General features: G+C 34.7%; 5 protein-coding genes across 5 annotated transcripts; all 5 read left to right on the top strand.

Annotated features, from left to right (window-relative positions):
• The first annotated feature begins 494 nt into the window (after window positions 1–494).
• On the top strand, window positions 495–3,528 carry LOC124384934 (apolipoprotein A-I-like). Its single transcript, XM_046847944.1, has 6 exons — window positions 495–551; window positions 709–833; window positions 2,044–2,242; window positions 2,354–2,409; window positions 2,533–2,683; window positions 2,770–3,528. The coding sequence occupies exons 4-6, from the start codon at window positions 2,370–2,372 to the stop codon at window positions 3,344–3,346; spliced, it is 768 nt and encodes a 255-aa protein (XP_046703900.1). The 5' UTR covers window positions 495–551; window positions 709–833; window positions 2,044–2,242; window positions 2,354–2,369; the 3' UTR covers window positions 3,347–3,528.
• Window positions 3,529–4,392: 864 nt separating this feature from the next.
• LOC124385010 (apolipoprotein A-I-like) lies at window positions 4,393–6,930 on the top strand. The gene is made up of 4 exons (XM_046848057.1): window positions 4,393–4,398; window positions 5,777–5,831; window positions 5,963–6,113; window positions 6,196–6,930. The coding sequence occupies exons 1-4, from the start codon at window positions 4,393–4,395 to the stop codon at window positions 6,770–6,772; spliced, it is 789 nt and encodes a 262-aa protein (XP_046704013.1). The 3' UTR covers window positions 6,773–6,930.
• Window positions 6,931–9,075: 2,145 nt separating this feature from the next.
• LOC124384821 (apolipoprotein A-IV-like) lies at window positions 9,076–10,387 on the top strand. The gene is made up of 4 exons (XM_046847748.1): window positions 9,076–9,115; window positions 9,227–9,282; window positions 9,415–9,565; window positions 9,653–10,387. The coding sequence occupies exons 2-4, from the start codon at window positions 9,243–9,245 to the stop codon at window positions 10,227–10,229; spliced, it is 768 nt and encodes a 255-aa protein (XP_046703704.1). The 5' UTR covers window positions 9,076–9,115; window positions 9,227–9,242; the 3' UTR covers window positions 10,230–10,387.
• Window positions 10,388–16,004: 5,617 nt separating this feature from the next.
• LOC124385008 (apolipoprotein Eb-like) lies at window positions 16,005–16,990 on the top strand. Its single transcript, XM_046848054.1, has 4 exons — window positions 16,005–16,033; window positions 16,149–16,204; window positions 16,336–16,486; window positions 16,573–16,990. Exons 2-4 carry the CDS (start codon window positions 16,165–16,167, stop codon window positions 16,988–16,990), a joined length of 609 nt encoding a protein of 202 aa, XP_046704010.1. The 5' UTR covers window positions 16,005–16,033; window positions 16,149–16,164.
• A 2,312-nt stretch (window positions 16,991–19,302) lies between these two features.
• LOC124383826 (apolipoprotein A-IV-like) lies at window positions 19,303–20,728 on the top strand. Its single transcript, XM_046846153.1, has 4 exons — window positions 19,303–19,342; window positions 19,454–19,509; window positions 19,640–19,790; window positions 19,873–20,728. Exons 2-4 carry the CDS (start codon window positions 19,470–19,472, stop codon window positions 20,447–20,449), a joined length of 768 nt encoding a protein of 255 aa, XP_046702109.1. The 5' UTR covers window positions 19,303–19,342; window positions 19,454–19,469; the 3' UTR covers window positions 20,450–20,728.
• The last annotated feature ends 1,012 nt before the right edge of the window (window positions 20,729–21,740 follow it).

Below are 21,740 nucleotides of genomic sequence, written 5' to 3'. Positions count from 1 at the left end.
TGATGTAACTTTTGTTTCGCTATTCCTTTCCCTCGTTATGAGGACATAACGAATTGTGGTGGGGGGAGAGTGTAGAGCCCTGTTAAATTAGGGTCTAATAATTATTTGGTTTTTATTTTCTTTTACACTACTGAGTTCAAACTTGTATATTCAAAAAAAAAAAAATATATATATATATATATATATATATATATATATATATATATATATATATATATATATATATATATAACTAAGGAAAAACTGTTATAAAATTGTTGTTTAAAGAATAAGGTGTTTTCTGACTGACCTCTGAGGTCAGAGGTGAGAGGGGAGGGAGGAAGTAAATCAGTGAGAGGGCTACAAGTATTAAAAACAATGTTATTATTGTTTGAAAGTTTCTCATGTAAGTGACCTTTCAAGATAGTTTAAGTAACTAAAGGTGCTTTAAAATTGCTAAAAAAGATGAATCTGAGATGATTGGTAATAATTTCATTTCTCTTTAGATGTGTTATACTTACCACAGGCTCCCTTTTGTAACAGCACCAATTTTAAGATGAGCTAAAGTATAGGTATGAAGGTAAACATTTATATATAGATATTTTTTAAAACAACGCTATTTGGTTGCCTTTGCTTTGCTTACAGTAACTAAATCAATTCCCTGGCATTACAAAATGAATTGAATTTCCTTTTTAATCAGCTTTAAATTTGCTTGCATTTATCCCATAGACACCTTTCTGGTCTGTTTAATTCAATTCAACTCATTTTGACCTCATCACATCTCGCACTGAGACCACGCTGTCTGAGATCCTCCAGCACTGCTCGACTGGTACCACCTTCTCTTAGAATGAGAGGTAAGTACACTTCAGGGCTCTTCTCTGTTCTGGCACCAAGGTGGTGGAATGAACTTTCCCTAGATGTCCATACAGCGGAGTCCCTGACTATCTTCAAGCGACGACTGAAGACCTACCTTTTCCTGAAACACTTAAATTAGCACTTTACAAGTTTGTAGAATTCTAGGGTTATTTTTTTATTACGTTTGTGATCTTGCGTACCAGTGTGGATTTATTCATTACTAGAGACTCAAAGCACTTTGTACTTCGCTCTGGATAAGGGCGTCTGCTAAATGCCGCAAATGTAAATGTAAATGTAAATGATTTTTATTTGTATAGCACTTTAATAAATGGCAGCTTCAAAGCAGCTTCAAACAGATAAGGCGGTTATGAAGTTATAATAAATAATGTATAAGGTTAGTGCTTATAAGTTTGCTCCTTATAATTGTAAGTTTATCACTAATGAGCGATCCAGTGGTGACTGTGACAAATTAAAGCTTTCTGACTGAAAACCAGACTGGTGCATAATGTTTGCTATGACGAATGCTTGTGCAGTGGTTCTGATTGGGGTTTTTTATTTGCCCTTGACTTATATTAATTTTTATCCTGTTTACTGACAAATTTACAGGCAAAACTCTGTTTTTAAACAAAAATTTGGAAAATTCTGAACTAACAATCAATGAAACAGAACACATTTGGGTATCAAGAAACATCTGTCAATCACATTTTGTGATTTTTATAACCTTCCTAGTGGTCAAAAACACAAGTAACTACAACAGAAGTATTTATATCTAACTGCAGGTATATGACTAAAACTAACTGGGTATTTAGGTTACTTGGGTTAATAACCATAGGCAAAGAATGAAAATGACAGTGTGGAATGGAGACTGGATTATATAGATGGATTGTATAGTCAAGTTAATTAATTAAAGTATGAGGACTGTGTGTATACAGATACAAATAGCCGTAATCTTCTGACTAAGGTATACACATTTAATTCAATTATATTTTGTTTCTGTTCCACCTTTAACAATGGATATTGTCACAAAGTGGCTTTACAGTAATAAAAATATTAAAACATACACAGTTCAATAGTAACACCACTACTCCAGCTCATAACACTCATATGGAATCCCACAGGACATATTTTAAAAGTTGCTCTGTTGAAGCATTATGATTACATTTTTCTTATGCCTGTATGTTATCTGTGCTTTTATTACATGACATTCAGATGTTTATTAGCACACTACATGAAGCTCAGACTGTGTGGTAACCGATGGTCCACTTAGGAAGTTATGATGTGGAGGGTTGTCAGCACTGCACTACCTTCTGGACTTTGAGTTTTCAATACAACTCACACCTCTCTACAGTATATATACTGATGACTAAGGCAGTCTTGCATACATACAGCTGGTGTTTTTATAGAGCAGGTAAGAAAAAACTTGTACTGACTGTAATTGTTGTTATACATTGTTGTTAATGTCTACATATTTATTCAGTTTATTAACTGCAATAGTTAATTTGCTTATTTGTTTTTTCAGAATCAAAGCAAGAAACATGAAGGTCTTTTTGGTACTGGCTCTGGCTGTATTCACAGGTACGATCATTTTAGTCCTTGTAAGCTAATGTAGCCTGCAATGTTAATATCCATATTGAAATAGACAATCCTACAGCCTCATTGTGAAAACTTTGTAAATAAAGTGTTTGGTTCTTTCAGCAGGCTGCCAAGCCAACTTGTTCTATGCTGATGAGCCCAAACCACAGATGGAACAATTGACTGATGCTTTCTGGGACTATGTTGCCAAGGCAACACACACTGCTGAGGACACACTGAAAACAATTAGAGAGTCTCAAGTTGGCCAGGAAGTCAAGTAAGTAAAAAACTGTGTTTACTGTTTAGATTGTATCTAAAGTTATTTTCTCTTATATAATCATGATTCTTGTTTTTACTTCATAGTGCTAGATTTACAGATGGCACTAATATGGCCAGTGAGTATGCTGTCACTCTTCAGAAACAAGTGAGCCCTATGGCCCAGGACATCATGACCAAGATCTTCAAGGAGGCTGAGGTTCTGAAGGAACGTCTTGAGCAGGACTTGACCACTGTAAAGGGCAAACTGGAGCCCTATGCTGATGATATGAAGACCCAAATTCAGCAGAAAATGGAGGAGCTGAGAGTAGCTGTGGCTCCCTATGCTGAGTCTATCGACACTGAAGCTCTGAAAACCACTGTGCTGCAGAAGACAGAGGAGCTCAGGGGAAATCTGGAGGAGAAAGTGAAGGAGCTGCAATCCCAGCTGGATCCCTACACTGAAGATATCAGACAGAAAGTAGATCAGCACCTGCAGGAATTCCAGAAGACCGTGGCCCCTCTGACTGAGGATCTTCAAGCCAAGTTAGCTGAGAGAGCTGCTTTGGTTCAGCAGGGTCTGGCTCCTTATTCTGAAGATCTGAGAGAGAAACTGGACCCTTACACCCAGAACCTGAAGGACCAACTCACCTCTCTGTATGAGTCCTTCACCAAGACCAACTAAATACTCCAAACACCATTTTGCTTACTGAACTGTTTTCTATACATGGAAACTCATACTAAAATATAAGACATCAAATATTTAATTGTATATTTTATGCATTATTAAACAGTAATTCCCCCAAAACTGTAAGCATTTTAATATTGTACCATGAACCTGAGATTTCTCCTGTGTTAAAAACATTGCAATTCAAATGCATCTGGTATGCATTCATGTAAAGCTGCTAAGTTGTTTGTTGTAAATGTTAATAAACTTTACAATTAAAAACACTGTAAAACCAAAACCTATATTATTTCTTGTTTTAGTATTGGCAAAACGTGCCATGCACATACTAATTTAAAGTGAAACTGCCTCTAGACATTACAAGATTCTCATAAATGACACCAAAAAGAGAGAGATTTAAATAGACCACTTGACAATCTATAATTTTAACAATGTTTAAACAAAAACAGCCAATTATGAGGTTAATATATCTGTCAGTACATGCAAAATAAAAGGCCAAACAGGAATCTGTCTTTAATATAAGAATCAGAATCAGATTTAGAATCAGGTTTATTGGCCAATTGTGTTGACACACACAAAAAATTTGGTTCCACCCATTTGTGACTCTCAAAAGTACAGACATAAATAACAAAACACATTTAGCTTGGACTATACCAGACAAAACAGACAAGACAAGATAAAACAGGCTATACAATACAATATAGAATTTAAGACAATATGGACAGTATGAGTATTAAATAGTACAGTATTAATAGTATACAGTATTAACAACAATATTATTATTGTTCTAAAGTTTCTCATGTAAGTGACCTTTCAAGACAGTTCAAGTAACTAAAGGTGCTTTAAAATTGCTGGAAAAATAAAGCCAATTTATTAGTATTTACTTTGCAATGAAGATATTTGGGTTTGAGCTCAGAAGATGAATCTGAAATGATTGGTCAGAATTTCACCTCTTATTTTCTAATATTTGTCTTTAGATGTGTTATACATATCACAGGCTCCCTTTCATAACAGCAGTCGATTTTAAGATGAGTTAAAGTATAGGTATGAAGGTATACATTCATGTATTAATTTTTTTTTTCAAAACAACACTTAGTATTTGGTTGCCTTTGCTTTGCTTACAGTAACTAAATCAATTCCTGGCATTACAAAATGAATAGAATTTCCTTTTAATCCGCTTTAAAATTGCTTGCATTTATCCCATAGACACCTTTCTGGTCTATTTAATTCAATTCAACTCATTTTTATTCGTATAGCACTTTAAGAAATGGACATTATCTCAAAGCAGCTTCATACAGATAAGTAGGTTATGAAGTTATAATAAACAATGTATAAGTTTAGTGCTTATAAGTTTGTTCCTTGTAATTGTAAGTTTTCACTAATGTGAGCCAGTGGTGACTGTGACAAATAAAAGCTTTCTGACTGAAAACCAGACTGGTGCATAATGTTTGCTATGACGAATGCTTGTGCAGTGGTTTTGATTGTCTTTCCATTTGCCCTTCACTTATATTTATTTTTATCCTGTTTATCGACAAATTTACAGGCAAAACTCTGGGTTTAAACCAATATTGGAAAATTCAGAACTAACAATCAATGTAACAGAGCACATTTGGGTATCAAGAAACATCTGTCAATCACATTTTGTGATTTTATAACCTTCCTGGTGGTCAAAACACAAGTATCTACAACAGAAGTATTTATATCTAACTGCAGGTATATGACTAAAACTAACAGGGTATTTAGGTTACTTGGGTTAATAACCATAGGCAAAGAATGAAAATGACAGTGTGGAATGGAGACTGGAATATATAGATGGATTGTATAGTCAAGTTGAATAATTGAAGTATGAAAACTGTGTGTATACAGATACAAATAGCTGTAAGCTTCTGGCTAAGGTATACTCATTTAATTCAATTCAATATATTTTGTTTCTGTTCCACCTTTAACAATGGATATTGTCACAAAGTGGCTTTACAGTAATAAAAATATTAAGACATACACAGTTCAATAGTAACACCACTACTCAAGTTCTTAAAACTCATTTGAAATCCCACAGGACATATTTTAAAAGTTGCTCTGCCCATGCCTGTATGTTATCTGTGCTTTTATTACATGACATTCAGATGTTTATTAGCACACTACTTGAAGCTCAGACTGTGTGGTAACCGATGGTCAACTTAGGAAGTTATGATGTGGAGGGTTGTCAGCACTGCACTACCTCCTGGACTTTGAGTTTTCAATACAACTCACACTCTCTACAGTATATATACTGGCGACTAAGGCAGTCTTGCATACATACAGCTGGTGTTTTATAGAGCAGGTAAGAAAAAGCTTGTACTGACTGTAATTGTTGTTATACATTGTTGTTTATGTCTACATATTTATTCAGTTTATCAACTGCAATAGTTAATTTGCTTCTTTGTTTTTCAGAATCAAAGCAAGAAACATGAAGGTCTTTTGGTACTGGCTCTGGCTGTATTCACAGGTACGATCATTTCAGTCCTTGTAAGCTAATGTAGCCTGCAATGTTAATATCCATATAAAAATACACAATCCTACAGTCTTAAGAACTCATTGTAAAAACTTTGTAACTAAATTGTTTGGTTCTTTCAACAGGCTGCCAAGCCAACTTGTTCTATGCTGATGAGCCCAAACCACAGCTGGAACAATTGACTGATGCTTTCTGGGACTATGTTGCAAAGGCAACACACACTGCTGAGGACACACTGAAAACAATTAGAGAGTCTCAAGTTGGCCAGGAAGTCAAGTAAGTAAAAACTGTGTTTACTGTTTAGATTGTATCTAAAGTTATTTTCTTATATAATCATGATTCTTGTTTTACTTCATAGTGCTAGATTTACAGATGGCACTAATATGGCCAGTGAGTATGCTGTCACTCTCCAGAAACAAGTGAGCCCTATGGCCCAGGACATCATGACCAAGATCTTCCAGGAGGCTGAGGTTCTGAAGGAACGTCTTGAGCAGGACTTGACCACTGTAAAGGGCAAACTGGAGCCCTATTCTGATGATATGAAGACCCAAATTCAGCAGAAAATGGAGGAGCTGAGAGTAGCTGTGGCTCCCTATGCTGAGTCTATTGACACTGAAGCTCTGAAAACCACTGTGCTGCAGAAGACAGAGGAGCTCAGGGGAAATCTGGAGGAGAAAGTGAAGGAGCTGCAATCCCAGCTGGATCCCTACACTGAAGATATCAGACAGAAAGTAGATCAGCACCTGCAGGAATTCCAGAAGACCGTGGCCCCTCTGACTGAGGATCTTCAAGCCAAGTTAGCTGAGAGAGCTGCTTTGGTTCAGCAGGGTCTGGCTCCTTATTCTGAAGATCTGAGAGAGAAACTGGACCCTTACACCCAGAACCTGAAGGACCAACTCACCTCTCTGTATGAATCCTTCACCAAGACCAACTAAATACTCCAAACACCATTTTGCTTACTGAACTGTTTTCTATACATGGAAACTCATACTAAAATATAAGACATCAAATATTTAATTGTATATTTTATGCATTATTAAACAGTAATTCCCCCAAAACTGTAAGCATTTTAATATTGTACCATGAACCTGAGATTTCTCCTGTATTAAAAACATTGCCATTCAAATGCATCTGGTATGCATTCATGTAAAGCTGCTAAGTTGTTTGTTGTAAATGTTAATAAACTTTACAATTAAAACGCTGTTAAACCAAAACCTATATTATTTCTTGTTTTAGTATTGGCAAAACGTGCCATGCACATACTAATTTAAAGTGAAACTGCCTCTAGACATTACATGATTCTCATAAATGACACCAAAAGAGAGAGATTTAGATAGACCACTTGACAATCTATAATTTTAACAATGTTTAAACAAAACAGCCAATTATGAGGTTAATATATCTGTCAGTACATGCAAAATAAATGGCCAAACAGGAAACTGTCTTTAATATAAGAATCAGATTTAGAATCAAGTTTATTAGCCAATTGTGTTGACACACACAAAAAATTTGGTTCCACCCATTTGTGACTCTCAAAAGTACAGACATAAATAACAAAACACATTTAGCTTGGACTATACCAGACAAGAGAGACAAGACAAGACAAAACAGGCTATACAATACAATATAGACAATGTAAGACAATATGGACAGTATGAGTATTAAATAGTACAGTATTAATAGTATACAGTATTAACAACAATATTATTATTGTTCTAAAGTTTCTGCTGTAAGTGACCTTTCAAGACAGTTCAAGCAACTAAAGGTGCTTTAAAATTGCTGGAAAAATAAAGCCAATTTATTAGTATTTACTTTGCAATGAAGATATTTGGGTTTGAGCTCAGAAGATGAATCTGAAATGATTGGTCAGAATTTCACCTCTTATTTTCTAATATTTGTCTTTAGATGTGTTATACATATCACAGGCTCCCTTTCATAACAGCAGTCGATTTTAAGATGAGTTAAAGTATAGGTATGAAGGTATACATTCATGTATTAATTTTTTTTTTTTCAAAACAACACTTAGTATTTGGTTGCCTTTGCTTTGCTTACAGTAACTAAATCAATTCCCTGGCATTACAAAATGAATAGAATTTCCTTTTTAATCCGCTTTAAAATTGCTTGCATTTATCCCATAGACACCTTTCTGGTCTATTTAATTCAATTCAACTCATTTTTATTCGTATAGCACTTTAAGAAATGGACATTATCTCAAAGCAGCTTCATACAGATAAGTAGGTTATGAAGTTATAATAAACAATGTATAAGTTTAGTGCTTATAAGTTTGTTCCTTGTAATTGTAAGTTTTTCACTAATGTGAGCCAGTGGTGACTGTGACAAATAAAAGCTTTCTGACTGAAAACCAGACTGGTGCATAATGTTTGCTATGACGAATGCTTGTGCAGTGGTTTTGATTGTCTTTCCATTTGCCCTTCACTTATATTTATTTTTATCCTGTTTATCGACAAATTTACAGGCAAAACTCTGGGTTTAAACCAATATTGGAAAATTCAGAACTAACAATCAATGTAACAGAGCACATTTGGGTATCAAGAAACATCTGTCAATCACATTTTGTGATTTTATAACCTTCCTGGTGGTCAAAAACACAAGTATCTACAACAGAAGTATTTAAATCTAACTGCAGGTATATGACTAAAACTAACAGGGTATTTAGGTTACTTGGGTTAATAACCATAGGCAAAGAATGAAAATGACAGTGTGGAATGGAGACTGGATTATATAGATGGATTGTATAGTCAAGTTCATTAATTAAAGTATGAAAACTGTGTGTATACAGATACAAATAGCTGTAAGCTTCTGGCTAAGGTATACTCATTTAATTCAATTCAATATATTTTGTTTCTGTTCCACCTTTAACAATGGATATTGTCACAAAGTGGCTTTACAGTAATAAAAATATTAAGACATACACAGTTCAATAGTAACACCACTACTCAAGTTCTTAACACTCATTTGAAATCCCACAGGACATATTTTAAAAGTTGCTCTGTTGAAACATAATGATTACATTTTCCCATTCCTGTATGTTATCTGTGCTTTTATTACATGACATTCAGATGTTTATTAGCACACTACATGAAGCTCAGACTGTGTGGTAACCGATGGTCAACTTAGGAAGTTATGATGTGGAGGGTTGTCAGCACTGCACTACCTCCTGGACTTTGAGTTTTCAATACAACTCACACCTCTCTACAGTATATATACTGGCGACTAAGGCAGTCTTGCATACATACAGCTGGTGTTTTATAGAGCAGGTAAGAAAAATCTTGTACTGACTGTAATTGTTGTTATACATTGTTGTTAATGTCTACATATTTATTCAGTTTATCAACTGCAATAGTTAATTTGCTTCTTTGTTTTTTCAGAATCAAAGCAAGAAACATGAAGGTCTTTTTGGTACTGGCTCTGGCTGTATTCACAGGTACGATCATTTCAGTCCTTGTAAGCTAATGTAGCCTGGAATGTTAATATCCATATAAAAAATACACAATCCTACAGTCTTAAGAACTCATTGTAAAAACTTTGTAACTAAATTGTTTGGTTCTTTCAACAGGCTGCCAAGCCAACTTGCTCTATGCTGATGAGCCCAAACCACAGCTGGAACAATTGACTGATGCTTTCTGGGACTATGTTGCCAAGGCAACACACACTGCTGAGGACACACTGAAAACAATTAGAGAGTCTCATCTTGGCCAGGAATTCAAGTAAGTAAAAAAACGATGCTTACTGTTTAGATTGTATCTAAAGTTATTTTCTCTTATATAATCATGATTCTTGTTTTTACTTCATAGTGCTAGATTTACAGATGGCACTAATATGGCCAGTGAGTATGCTGTCACTCTCCAGAAACAAGTAAGCCCCATGGCCCAGGACATCATGACCAAGATTTTCCAGAAGGCTGAGGTTCTGAAGGAACGTCTTGAGCAGGACTTGACCACTGTGAAGGGCAAACTGGAGCCCTATGCTGATGATATGAAGACCCAAATTCAGCAGAAAATGGAGGAGCTGAGAGTAGCTGTGGCTCCCTATGCTGAGTCCATTGACACTGAAGCTCTGAAAACCACTGTGCTGCAGAAGACAGAGGAGCTCAGGGGAAATCTGGAGGAGAAAGTGAAGGAGCTGCAGTCCCAGCTGGATCCCTACACTGAAGATATCAGACAGAAAGTAGATCAGCACCTGCAGGAATTCCAGAAGACCGTGGCCCCTCTGACTGAGGATCTTCAAGCCAAGTTAGCTGAGAGAGCTGCTTTGGTTCAACAGGGTCTGGCTCCTTATTCTGAAGATCTGAGAGAGAAACTGGACCCTTACACCCAGAACCTGAAGGACCAACTCACCTCTCTGTATGAGTCCTTCACCAAGACCAACTAAATACTCCAAACACCATTTTGCTTACTGAACTGTTTTCTATACATGGAAACTCATACTAAAATATAAGACATCAAATATTTAATTGTATATTTTATGCATTATTAAACAGTAATTCCCCCAAAACTGTAAGCATTTTAATATTGTACCATGAACCTGAGATTTCTCCTGTATTAAAAACATTGCATTCAAATGCATCTGGTATGCATTCATGTAAAGCTGCTAAGTTGTTTGTTGTAAATGTTAATAAACTTTACAATTAAAAACGCTGTTAAACCAAAACCTATATTATTTCTTGTTTTAGTATTGGCAAAACGTGCCATGCACATACTAATTTAAAGTGAAACTGCCTCTAGACATTACATGATTCTCATAAATGACAACTAAAAGAGAGAGAGATTTAGATAGACCACTTGACAATCTATAATTTTAACAATGTTTAAACAAAAACAGCCAATTATGAGGTTAATATATCTGTCAGTACATGCAAAATAAAAGGCCAAACAGGAATCTGTCTTTAATATAAGAATCAGAATCAGATTTAGAATCAGGTTTATTGGCCAATTGTGTTGACACACACAAAAAATTTGGTTCCACCCATTTGTGACTCTCAAAAGTACAGACATAAATAACAAAACACATTTAGCTTGGACTATACCAGACAAAACAGACAAGACAAGATAAAACAGGCTATACAATACAATATAGAATTTAAGACAATATGGACAGTATGAGTATTAAATAGTACAGTATTAACAGTATACAGTATTAACAACAATATTATTATTGTTCTAAAGTTTCTGCTGTAAGTGACCTTTCAAGACAGTTCAAGTAACTAAAGGTGCTTTAAAATTGCTGGAAAAATAAAGCCAATTTATTAGTATTTACTTTGCAATGAAGATATTTGGGTTTGAGCTCAGAAGATGAATCTGAAATGATTGGTCAGAATTTCACCTCTTATTTTCTAATATTTGTCTTTAGATGTGTTATACATATCACAGGCTCCCTTTCATAACAGCAGTCGATTTTAAGATGAGTTAAAGTATAGGTATGAAGGTATACATTCATGTATTAATTTTTTTTTTTTCAAAACAACACTTAGTATTTGGTTGCCTTTGCTTTGCTTACAGTAACTAAATCAATTCCCTGGCATTACAAAATGAATAGAATTTCCTTTTTAATCCGCTTTAAAATTGCTTGCATTTATCCCATAGACACCTTTCTGGTCTATTTAATTCAATTCAACTCATTTTATTTGTATAGCACTTTAAGAAATGGACATTATCTCAAAGCAGCTTCATACAGATAAGTAGGTTATGAAGTTATAATAAACAATGTATAAGTTTAGTGCTTATAAGTTTGTTCCTTGTAATTGTAAGTTTTTCACTAATGTGAGCCAGTGGTGACTGTGACAAATAAAAGCTTTCTGACTGAAAACCAGACTGGTGCATAATGTTTGCTATGACGAATGCTTGTGCAGTGGTTTTGATTGTCTTTCCATTTGCCCTTCACTTATATTTATTTTTATCCTGTTTATCGACAAATTTACAGGCAAAACTCTGGGTTTAAACCAATATTGGAAAATTCAGAACTAACAATCAATGTAACAGAGCACATTTGGGTATCAAGAAACATCTGTCAATCACATTTTGTGATTTTATAACCTTCCTGGTGGTCAAAAACACAAGTATCTACAACAGAAGTATTTATATCTAACTGCAGGTATATGACTAAAACTAACAGGGTATTTAGGTTACTTGGGTTAATAACCATAGGCAAAGAATGAAAATGACAGTGTGGAATGGAGACTGGATTATATAGATGGATTGTATAGTCAAGTTCATTAATTAAAGTATGAAAACTGTGTGTATACAGATACAAATAGCTGTAAGCTTCTGGCTAAGGTATACTCATTTAATTCAATTCAATATATTTTGTTTGGACTATACCAGACAAAACAGACAAGACAAGATAAAACAGGCTATACAATACAATATAGAATTTAAGACAATATGGACAGTATGAGTATTAAATAGTACAGTATTAACAGTATACAGTATTAACAACAATATTATTATTGTTCTAAAGTTTCTGCTGTAAGTGACCTTTCAAGACAGTTCAAGCAACTAAAGGTGCTTTAAAATTGCTGGAAAAATAAAGCCAATTTATTAGTATTTACTTTGCAATGAAGATATTTGGGTTTGAGCTCAGAAGATGAATCTGAAATGATTGGTCAGAATTTCACCTCTTATTTTCTAATATTTGTCTTTAGATGTGTTATACATATCACAGGCTCCCTTTCATAACAGCAGTCGATTTTAAGATGAGTTAAAGTATAGGTATGAAGGTATACATTCATGTATTAATTTTTTTTTTTTCAAAACAACACTTAGTATTTGGTTGCCTTTGCTTTGCTTACAGTAACTAAATCAATTCCTGGCATTACAAAATGAATAGAATTTCCTTTTAATCCGCTTTAAAATTGCTTGCATTTATCCCATAGACACCTTTCTGGTCTATTTAATTCAATTCAACTCATTTTTATTCGTATAGCACTTTAAGAAATGGACATTATCTCAAAGCAGCTTCATACAGATAAGTAGGTTATGAAGTTATAATAAACAATGTATAAGTTTAGTGCTTATAAGTTTGTTCCTTGTAATTGTAAGTTTTTCACTAATGTGAGCCAGTGGTGACTGTGACAAATAAAAGCTTTCTGACTGAAAACCAGACTGGTGCATAATGTTTGCTATGACGAATGCTTGTGCAGTGGTTTTGATTGTCTTTCCATTTGCCCTTCACTTATATTTATTTTTATCCTGTTTATCGACAAATTTACAGGCAAAACTCTGGGTTTAAACCAATATTGGAAAATTCAGAACTAACAATCAATGTAACAGAGCACATTTGGGTATCAAGAAACATCTGTCAATCACATTTTGTGATTTTATTACCCTATGGCCCAGGACATCATGACCAAGATCTTCCAGGAGGCTGAGGTTCTGAAGGAACGTCTTGAGCAGGACTTGACCACTGTGAAGGGCAAACTGGAGCCCTATTCTGATGATATGAAGACCCAAATTCAGCAGAAAATGGAGGAGCTGAGAGTAGCTGTGGCTCCCTATGCTGAGTCCATTGACACTGAAGCTCTGAAAACCACTGTGCTGCAGAAGACAGAGGAGCTCAGGGGAAATCTGGAGGAGAAAGTGAAGGAGCTGCAGTCCCAGCTGGATCCCTACACTGAAGATATCAGACAGAAAGTAGATCAGCACCTGCAGGAATTCCAGAAGACCGTGGCCCCTCTGACTGAGGATCTTCAAGCCAAGTTTGCTGAGAGAGCTGCTTTGGTTCAGCAGGGTCTGGCTCCTTATTCTGAAGATCTGAGAGAAACTGGACCCTTACACCCAGAACCTGAAGGACCAACTCACCTCTCTGTATGAGTCCTTCACCAAGACCAACTAAATACTCCAAACACCATTTTGCTTACTGAACTGTTTTCTATACATGGAAACTCATACTAAAATATAAGACATCAAATATTTAATTGTATATTTTATGCATTATTAAACAGTAATTCCCCCAAAACTGTAAGCATTTTAATATTGTACCATGAACCTGAGATTTCTCCTGTATTAAAAACATTGCCATTCAAATGCATCTGGTATGCATTCATGTAAAGCTGCTAAGTTGTTTGTTGTAAATGTTAATAAACTTTACAATTAAAAACGCTGTTAAACCAAAACCTATATTATTTCTTGTTTTAGTATTGGCAAAACGTGCCATGCACATACTAATTTAAAGTGAAACTGCCTCTAGACATTACATGATTCTCATAAATGACAACTAAAAGAGAGAGATTTAGATAGACCACTTGACAATCTATAATTTTAACAATGTTTAAACAAAAACAGCCAATTATGAGGTTAATATATCTGTCAGTACATGCAAAATAAAAGGCCAAACAGGAATCTGTCTTTAATATAAGAATCAGAATCAGATTTAGAATCAGGTTTATTGGCCAATTGTGTTGACACACACAAAAAATTTGGTTCCACCCATTTGTGACTCTCAAAAGTACAGACATAAATAACAAAACACATTTAGCTTGGACTATACCAGACAAAACAGACAAGACAAGATAAAACAGGCTATACAATACAATATAGAATTTAAGACAATATGGACAGTATGAGTATTAAATAGTACAGTATTAACAGTATACAGTATTAACAACAATATTATTATTGTTCTAAAGTTTCTGCTGTAAGTGACCTTTCAAGACAGTTCAAGCAACTAAAGGTGCTTTAAAATTGCTGGAAAAATAAAGCCAATTTATTAGTATTTACTTTGCAATGAAGATATTTGGGTTTGAGCTCAGAAGATGAATCTGAAATGATTGGTCAGAATTTCACCTCTTATTTTCTAATATTTGTCTTTAGATGTGTTATACATATCACAGGCTCCCTTTCATAACAGCAGTCGATTTTAAGATGAGTTAAAGTATAGGTATGAAGGTATACATTCATGTATTAATTTTTTTTCAAAACAACACTTAGTATTTGGTTGCCTTTGCTTTGCTTACAGTAACTAAATCAATTCCCTGGCATTACAAAATGAATAGAATTTCCTTTTTAATCCGCTTTAAAATTGCTTGCATTTATCCCATAGACACCTTTCTGGTCTATTTAATTCAATTCAACTCATTTTTATTCGTATAGCACTTTAAGAAATGGACATTATCTCAAAGCAGCTTCATACAGATAAGTAGGTTATGAAGTTATAATAAACAATGTATAAGTTTAGTGCTTATAAGTTTGTTCCTTGTAATTGTAAGTTTTTCACTAATGTGAGCCAGTGGTGACTGTGACAAATAAAAGCTTTCTGACTGAAAACCAGACTGGTGCATAATGTTTGCTATGACGAATGCTTGTGCAGTGGTTTTGATTGTCTTTCCATTTGCCCTTCACTTATATTTATTTTTATCCTGTTTATCGACAAATTTACAGGCAAAACTCTGGGTTTAAACCAATATTGGAAAATTCAGAACTAACAATCAATGTAACAGAGCACATTTGGGTATCAAGAAACATCTGTCAATCACATTTTGTGATTTTATTACCTTCCTGGTGGTCAAAACACAAGTATCTACAACAGAAGTATTTAAATCTAACTGCAGGTATATGACTAAAACTAACAGGGTATTTAGGTTACTTGGGTTAATAACCATAGGCAAAGAATGAAAATGACAGTGTGGAATGGAGACTGGATTATATAGATGGATTGTATAGTCAAGTTCATTAATTAAAGTATGAAAACTGTGTGTATACAGATACAAATAGCTGTAAGCTTCTGGCTAAGGTATACTCATTTAATTCAATTCAATATATTTTGTTTCTGTTCCACCTTTAACAATGGATATTGTCACAAAGTGGCTTTACAGTAATAAAAATATTAAGACATACACAGCTCAATAGAAACACCACTACTTCAACTCTTAACACTCACAAGGAATCCCACAGGACATATTTTAAAAGTTGCTCTGTTGAAACATAATGATTACATTTTCCCATTCCTGTATGTTATCTGTGCTTTTATTACATGACATTCAGATGTTTATTAGCACACTACTTGAAGCTCAGACTGTGTGGTAACCGATGGTCCACTTAGGAAGTTATGATGTGGAGGGTTGTCAACACTGCACTACCTCCTGGACTTTGAGTTTTCAATACAACTCACACCTCTCTACAGTATATATACTGGCGACTAAGGCAGTCTTGTATACATACAGCTGGTGTTTTATAGAGCAGGTAAGAAAAATCTTGTACTGACTGTAATTGTTGTTATACATTGTTGTTAATGTCTACATATTTTTTTCAGTTTATTAACTGCAACAGTTCATTTGCTTATTTGTTTTATTTTTAGAATCTAAGCAAGAAACATGAAGGTCATTTTGGTACTGGCTCTGGCTGTATTCACAGGTACGATCATTTCAGTCCTTGTAAGCTAATGTAACCTGCAATGTTAATATCCATATTGAAATACACAATCCTACAGTCTTAAGAAGTCATTGTAAACACTTTGTAAATAAAGTGTTTGGTTCTTTCAACAGGCTGCCAAGCCAACTTGCTCTATGCTGATGAGCCCAAACCACAGCTGGAACAATTGACTGATGCTTTCTGGGACTATGTTGCCATGGCAACACACACTGCTGAGGACACACTGAAAACAATTAGAGAGTCTCAACTTGGCCAGGAAGTCACGTAAGTAAAAAACTGTGTTTACTGTTTAGATTGTATCTAAAGTTATTTTCTCTTATATAATCATGATTCTTGTTTTTACTTCATAGTGCTAGATTTACAGATGGCACTAATATGGCCAGTGAGTATGCTGTCACTCTCCAGAAACAAGTGAGCCCTATGGCCCAGGACATCATGACCAAGATCTTCCAGGAGGCTGAGGTTCTGAAGGAACGTCTTGAGCAGGACTTGACCACTGTAAAGGGCAAACTGGAGCCCTATTCTGATGATATGAAGACCCAAATTCAGCAGAAAATGGAGGAGCTGAGAGTAGCTGTGGCTCCCTATGCTGAGTCCATTGACACTGAAGCTCTGAAAACCACTGTGCTGCAGAAGACAGAGGAGCTCAGGGGAAATCTGGAGGAGAAAGTGAAGGAGCTGCAGTCCCAGCTGGATCCCTACACTGAAGATATCAGACAGAAAGTAGATCAGCACCTGCAGGATATTCACAAAGTGGCTTTACAGTAATAAAAATATTAAGACATACACAGTTCAATAGTAACACCACTACTCAAGTTCTTAACACTCATATGAAATCCCACAGGACATATTTTAAAAGTTGCTCTGTTGAAACATAATGATTACATTTTCCCATTCCTGTATGTTATCTGTGCTTTTATTACATGACATTCAGATGTTTATTAGCACACTACATGAAGCTCAGACTGTGTGGTAACCGATGGTCAACTTAGGAAGTTATGATGTGGAGGGTTGTCAGCACTGCACTACCTCCTGGACTTTGAGTTTTCAATACAACTCACACCTCTCTACAGTATATATACTGGCGACTAAGGCAGTCTTGCATACATACAGCTGGTGTTTTATAGAGCAGGTAAGAAAAATCTTGTACTGACTGTAATTGTTGTTATACATTGTTGTTAATGTCTACATATTTATTCAGTTTATCAACTGCAATAGTTAATTTGCTTCTTTGTTTTTCAGAATCAAAGCAAGAAACATGAAGGTCTTTTAAAGTAATTCCATGATTCTCAAAATGACACCAAAAGAGAGAAATTTAGATAGACCACTAGACAGATCTTTCATGTTAACAATGTTTAAACAAAACAGCCAATTATGAGGTTGATAAGAATCAGAATCAGGTTTATTGACTAAGTGTGTTGACACACAGAAGGAATTTGGTTCCAGCTGTTAGTGACTCTCAAAAGTACAGACATAAATAAAAACTATACATTCAGCTTGGAATATACAAGACAAAACAGACAAGACAAGACAAAACAGACAAGACAAGACAAAACAGGCTATACAATACAATATAGACAATGTAAGACAATATGGACAATATGAGTATTAAATAGTACAGTATACAGTATTAACAGTATACAGTATTAACAGTATACAGTATTAACAGTATACAGTATTAACAGTATACAGTATTAACAGTATACAGTATTAACAGTATACAGTATTAACAGTATACAGTATTAACAGTATACAGTATTAACAGTATACAGTATTAACAGTATACAGTATTAACAGTATACAGTATTAACAGTATACAGTATTAACAGTATACAGTATTAACAGTATACAGTATTAACAGTATACAGTATTAACAGTATACAGTATTAACAACAATATTATTATTGTTCTAAAGTTTCTGCTGTAAGTGACCTTTCAAGACAGTTCAAGCAACTAAAGGTGCTTTAAAATTGCTGGAAAAATAAAGCCAATTTATTAGTATTTACTTTGCAATGAAGATATTTGGGTTTGAGCTCAGAAGATGAATCTGAAATGATTGGTCAGAATTTCACCTCTTATTTTCTAATATTTGTCTTTAGATGTGTTATACATATCACAGGCTCCCTTTCATAACAGCAGTCGATTTTAAGATGAGTTAAAGTATAGGTATGAAGGTATACATTCATGTATTAATTTTTTTTCAAAACAACACTTAGTATTTGGTTGCCTTTGCTTTGCTTACAGTAACTAAATCAATTCCCTGGCATTACAAAATGAATAGAATTTCCTTTTAATCCGCTTTAAAATTGCTGGAAAAATAAAGCCAATTTATTAGTATTTACTTTGCAATGAAGATATTTGGGTTTGAGCTCAGAAGATGAATCTGAAATGATTGGTCAGAATTTCACCTCTTATTTTCTAATATTTGTCTTTAGATGTGTTATACATATCACAGGCTCCCTTTCATAACAGCAGTCGATTTTAAGATGAGTTAAAGTATAGGTATGAAGGTATACATTCATGTATTAATTTTTTTTTCAAAACAACACTTAGTATTTGGTTGCCTTTGCTTTGCTTACAGTAACTAAATCAATTCCCTGGCATTACAAAATGAATAGAATTTCCTTTTAATCCGCTTTAAAATTGCTTGCATTTATCCCATAGACACCTTTCTGGTCTATTTAATTCAATTCAATATATTTTGTTTCTGTTCCACCTTTAACAATGGATATTGTCACAAAGTGGCTTTACAGTAATAAAAATATTAAGACATACACAGTTCAATAGTAACACCACTACTCAAGTTCTTAACACTCATATGTAATCCCACAGGACATATTTTAAAAGTTGCTCTGTTGAAACATAATGATTACATTTTCCCATTCCTGTATGTTATCTGTGCTTTTATTACATGACATTCAGATGTTTATTAGCACACTACATGAAGCTCAGACTGTGTGGTAACCGATGGTCCACTTAGGAAGTTATGATGTGGAGGGTTGTCAGCACTGCACTACCTCCTGGACTTTGAGTTTTCAATACAACTCACACCTCTCTACAGTATATATACTGGCGACTAAGGCAGTCTTGCATACATACAGCTGGTGTTTTATAGAGCAGGTAAGAAAAATCTTGTACTGACTGTAATTGTTGTTATACATTGTTGTTAATGTCTACATATTTATTCAGTTTATCAACTGCAATAGTTAATTTGCTTCTTTGTTTTTTCAGAATCAAAGCAAGAAACATGAAGGTCTTTTTGGTACTGGCTCTGGCTGTATTCACAGGTACGATCATTTCAGTCCTTGTAAGCTAATGTAACCTGCAATGTTAATATCCATATTGAAATACACAATCCTACAGTCTTAAGAAGTCATTGTAAAACTTTGTAAATAAAGTGTTTGGTTCTTTCAACAGGCTGCCAAGCCAACTTGCTCTATGCTGATGAGCCCAAACCACAGCTGGAACAATTGACTGATGCTTTCTGGGACTATGTTGCAAAGGCAACACACACTGCTGAGGACACACTGAAAACAATTAGAGAGTCTCAACTTGGCCAGGAAGTCAAGTAAGTAAAAACTGTGTTTACTGTTTAGATTGTATCTAAAGTTATTTTCTTATATAATCATGATTCTTGTTTTACTTCATAGTGCTAGATTTACAGATGGCACTAATATGGCCAGTGAGTATGCTGTCACTCTTCAGAAACAAGTGAGCCCTATGGCCCAGGACATCATGACCAAGATCTTCCAGGAGGCTGAGGTTCTGAAGGAACGTCTTGAGCAGGACTTGACCACTGTAAAGGGCAAACTGGAGCCCTATTCTGATGATATGAAGACCCAAATTCAGCAGAAAATGGAGGAGCTGAGAGTAGCTGTGGCTCCCTATGCTGAGTCCATTGACACTGAAGCTCTGAAAACCACTGTGCTGCAGAAGACAGAGGAGCTCAGGGGAAATCTGGAGGAGAAAGTGAAGGAGCTGCAGTCCCAGCTGGATCCCTACACTGAAGATATCAGACAGAAAGTAGATCAGCACCTGCAGGAATTCCAGAAGACCGTGGCCCCTCTGACTGAGGATCTTCAAGCCAAGTTTGCTGAGAGAGCTGCTTTGGTTCAGCAGGGTCTGGCTCCTTATTCTGAAGATCTGAGAGAGAAACTGGACCCTTACACCCAGAACCTGAAGGACCAACTCACCTCTCTGTATGAGTCCTTCACCAAGACCAACTAAATACTCCAAACACCATTTTGCTTACTGAACTGTTTTCTATACATGGAAACTCATACTAAAATATAAGACATTAAATATTTTATTGTATATTTCATGCATTATTGAAGAATGATTCGCCCAAACTGTAAGCTTTTTAATATTGTACCATGAACCTGAGAGTTTTCCTGTGTTAAAAACATTGCCATTCAAATGCATCTGGTATGCATTCATGTAAAGCTGCTAAGTTGTTTGTTGTAAATATTCATAATCTTAACAATTATAAAAGCTGTAAAACCAAAACCTTTTTCATTTCTTGTTTTTTGTATTGGAAAAATGTGGCATGCACATACTAATTTAAAGTAATTCCATGATTCTCAAAATGACACCAAAAAGAGAGAAATTTAGATAGACCACTAGACAGATCTTTCATGTTAACAATGTTTAAACAAAAACAGCCAATTATGAGGTTGATAAGAATCAGAATCAGGTTTATTGACTAAGTGTGTTGACACACAGAAGGAATTTGGTTCCAGCTGTTAGTGACTCTCAAAGTACAGACATAAATAAAAACTATACATTCAGCTTGGAATATACAAGACAAAACAGACAAGACAAGACAAAACAGACAAGACAAGACAAAACAGGCTATATGATACAATATAGACAATGTAAGACAATATGGACAGTATGAGTATTAAATAGTACAGTATTAACAGTATACAGTATTAACAGTATACAGTATTAACAGTATACAGTATTAACAGTATACAGTATTAACAGTATACAGTATTAACAGTATACAGTATTAAAAACAGTGTTATTATTGTTCTAAAGTTTCTCATGTAAGTGACCTTTCAAGACAGTTCAAGTAACTAAAGGTGCTTTAAAATTGCTGGAAAAATAAAGCCAATTTATTAGTATTTACTTTGCAATGAAGATATTTGGGTTTGAGCTCAGAAGATGAATCTGAAATGATTGGTCAGAATTTCACCTCTCATTTTCTAATATTTTCTTCAGATGTGTTATACTTATCACAGGCTCCCTTCGGTAACAGCACTCAATTTTAAGATTTTAAGATGAGCTAAAGGATAGGTACAATGATATACATATATTTATGTAAATGTATTTTAAAACAACACTTAGTATTTGGTTGCCTTTGCTTTGATTACAGTAACTAAATCAATTCCTGGCATTACAAAATGAATAGAATTTCCTTTTAATCCGCTTTAAAATTGCTGGAAAAATAAAGCCAATTTATTAGTATTTACTTTGCAATGAAGATATTTGGGTTTGAGCTCAGAAGATGAATCTG

This window comes from Silurus meridionalis, chromosome 4 (genome assembly GCF_014805685.1).
Source record: "Silurus meridionalis isolate SWU-2019-XX chromosome 4, ASM1480568v1, whole genome shotgun sequence".
Taxonomy (NCBI): domain Eukaryota; kingdom Metazoa; phylum Chordata; class Actinopteri; order Siluriformes; family Siluridae; genus Silurus; species Silurus meridionalis.
The sequence above is the reverse complement of the archived record's forward strand: the minus strand, read 5'-3'. Positions and strand labels throughout refer to the sequence as shown.

Coding starts and splice junctions, on each gene's coding strand:
- LOC124384821 (XM_046847748.1), top strand. CDS start 9,243: ATGAAGGTCTTTTTGGTACTGGCTCTGGCTGTATTCACAG. Junction 9,283..9,414: donor GGCTCTGGCTGTATTCACAG/GTACGATCATTT, acceptor TTCTTTCAACAG/GCTGCCAAGCCAACTTGCTC. Junction 9,566..9,652: donor CATCTTGGCCAGGAATTCAA/GTAAGTAAAAAA, acceptor TTTACTTCATAG/TGCTAGATTTACAGATGGCA.
- LOC124383826 (XM_046846153.1), top strand. CDS start 19,470: ATGAAGGTCTTTTTGGTACTGGCTCTGGCTGTATTCACAG. Junction 19,510..19,639: donor GGCTCTGGCTGTATTCACAG/GTACGATCATTT, acceptor TTCTTTCAACAG/GCTGCCAAGCCAACTTGCTC. Junction 19,791..19,872: donor CAACTTGGCCAGGAAGTCAA/GTAAGTAAAAAC, acceptor TTTACTTCATAG/TGCTAGATTTACAGATGGCA.
- LOC124385008 (XM_046848054.1), top strand. CDS start 16,165: ATGAAGGTCATTTTGGTACTGGCTCTGGCTGTATTCACAG. Junction 16,205..16,335: donor GGCTCTGGCTGTATTCACAG/GTACGATCATTT, acceptor TTCTTTCAACAG/GCTGCCAAGCCAACTTGCTC. Junction 16,487..16,572: donor CAACTTGGCCAGGAAGTCAC/GTAAGTAAAAAA, acceptor TTTACTTCATAG/TGCTAGATTTACAGATGGCA.
- LOC124384934 (XM_046847944.1), top strand. CDS start 2,370: ATGAAGGTCTTTTTGGTACTGGCTCTGGCTGTATTCACAG. Junction 2,410..2,532: donor GGCTCTGGCTGTATTCACAG/GTACGATCATTT, acceptor TTCTTTCAGCAG/GCTGCCAAGCCAACTTGTTC. Junction 2,684..2,769: donor CAAGTTGGCCAGGAAGTCAA/GTAAGTAAAAAA, acceptor TTTACTTCATAG/TGCTAGATTTACAGATGGCA.
- LOC124385010 (XM_046848057.1), top strand. Junction 5,832..5,962: donor GGCTCTGGCTGTATTCACAG/GTACGATCATTT, acceptor TTCTTTCAACAG/GCTGCCAAGCCAACTTGTTC. Junction 6,114..6,195: donor CAAGTTGGCCAGGAAGTCAA/GTAAGTAAAAAC, acceptor TTTACTTCATAG/TGCTAGATTTACAGATGGCA.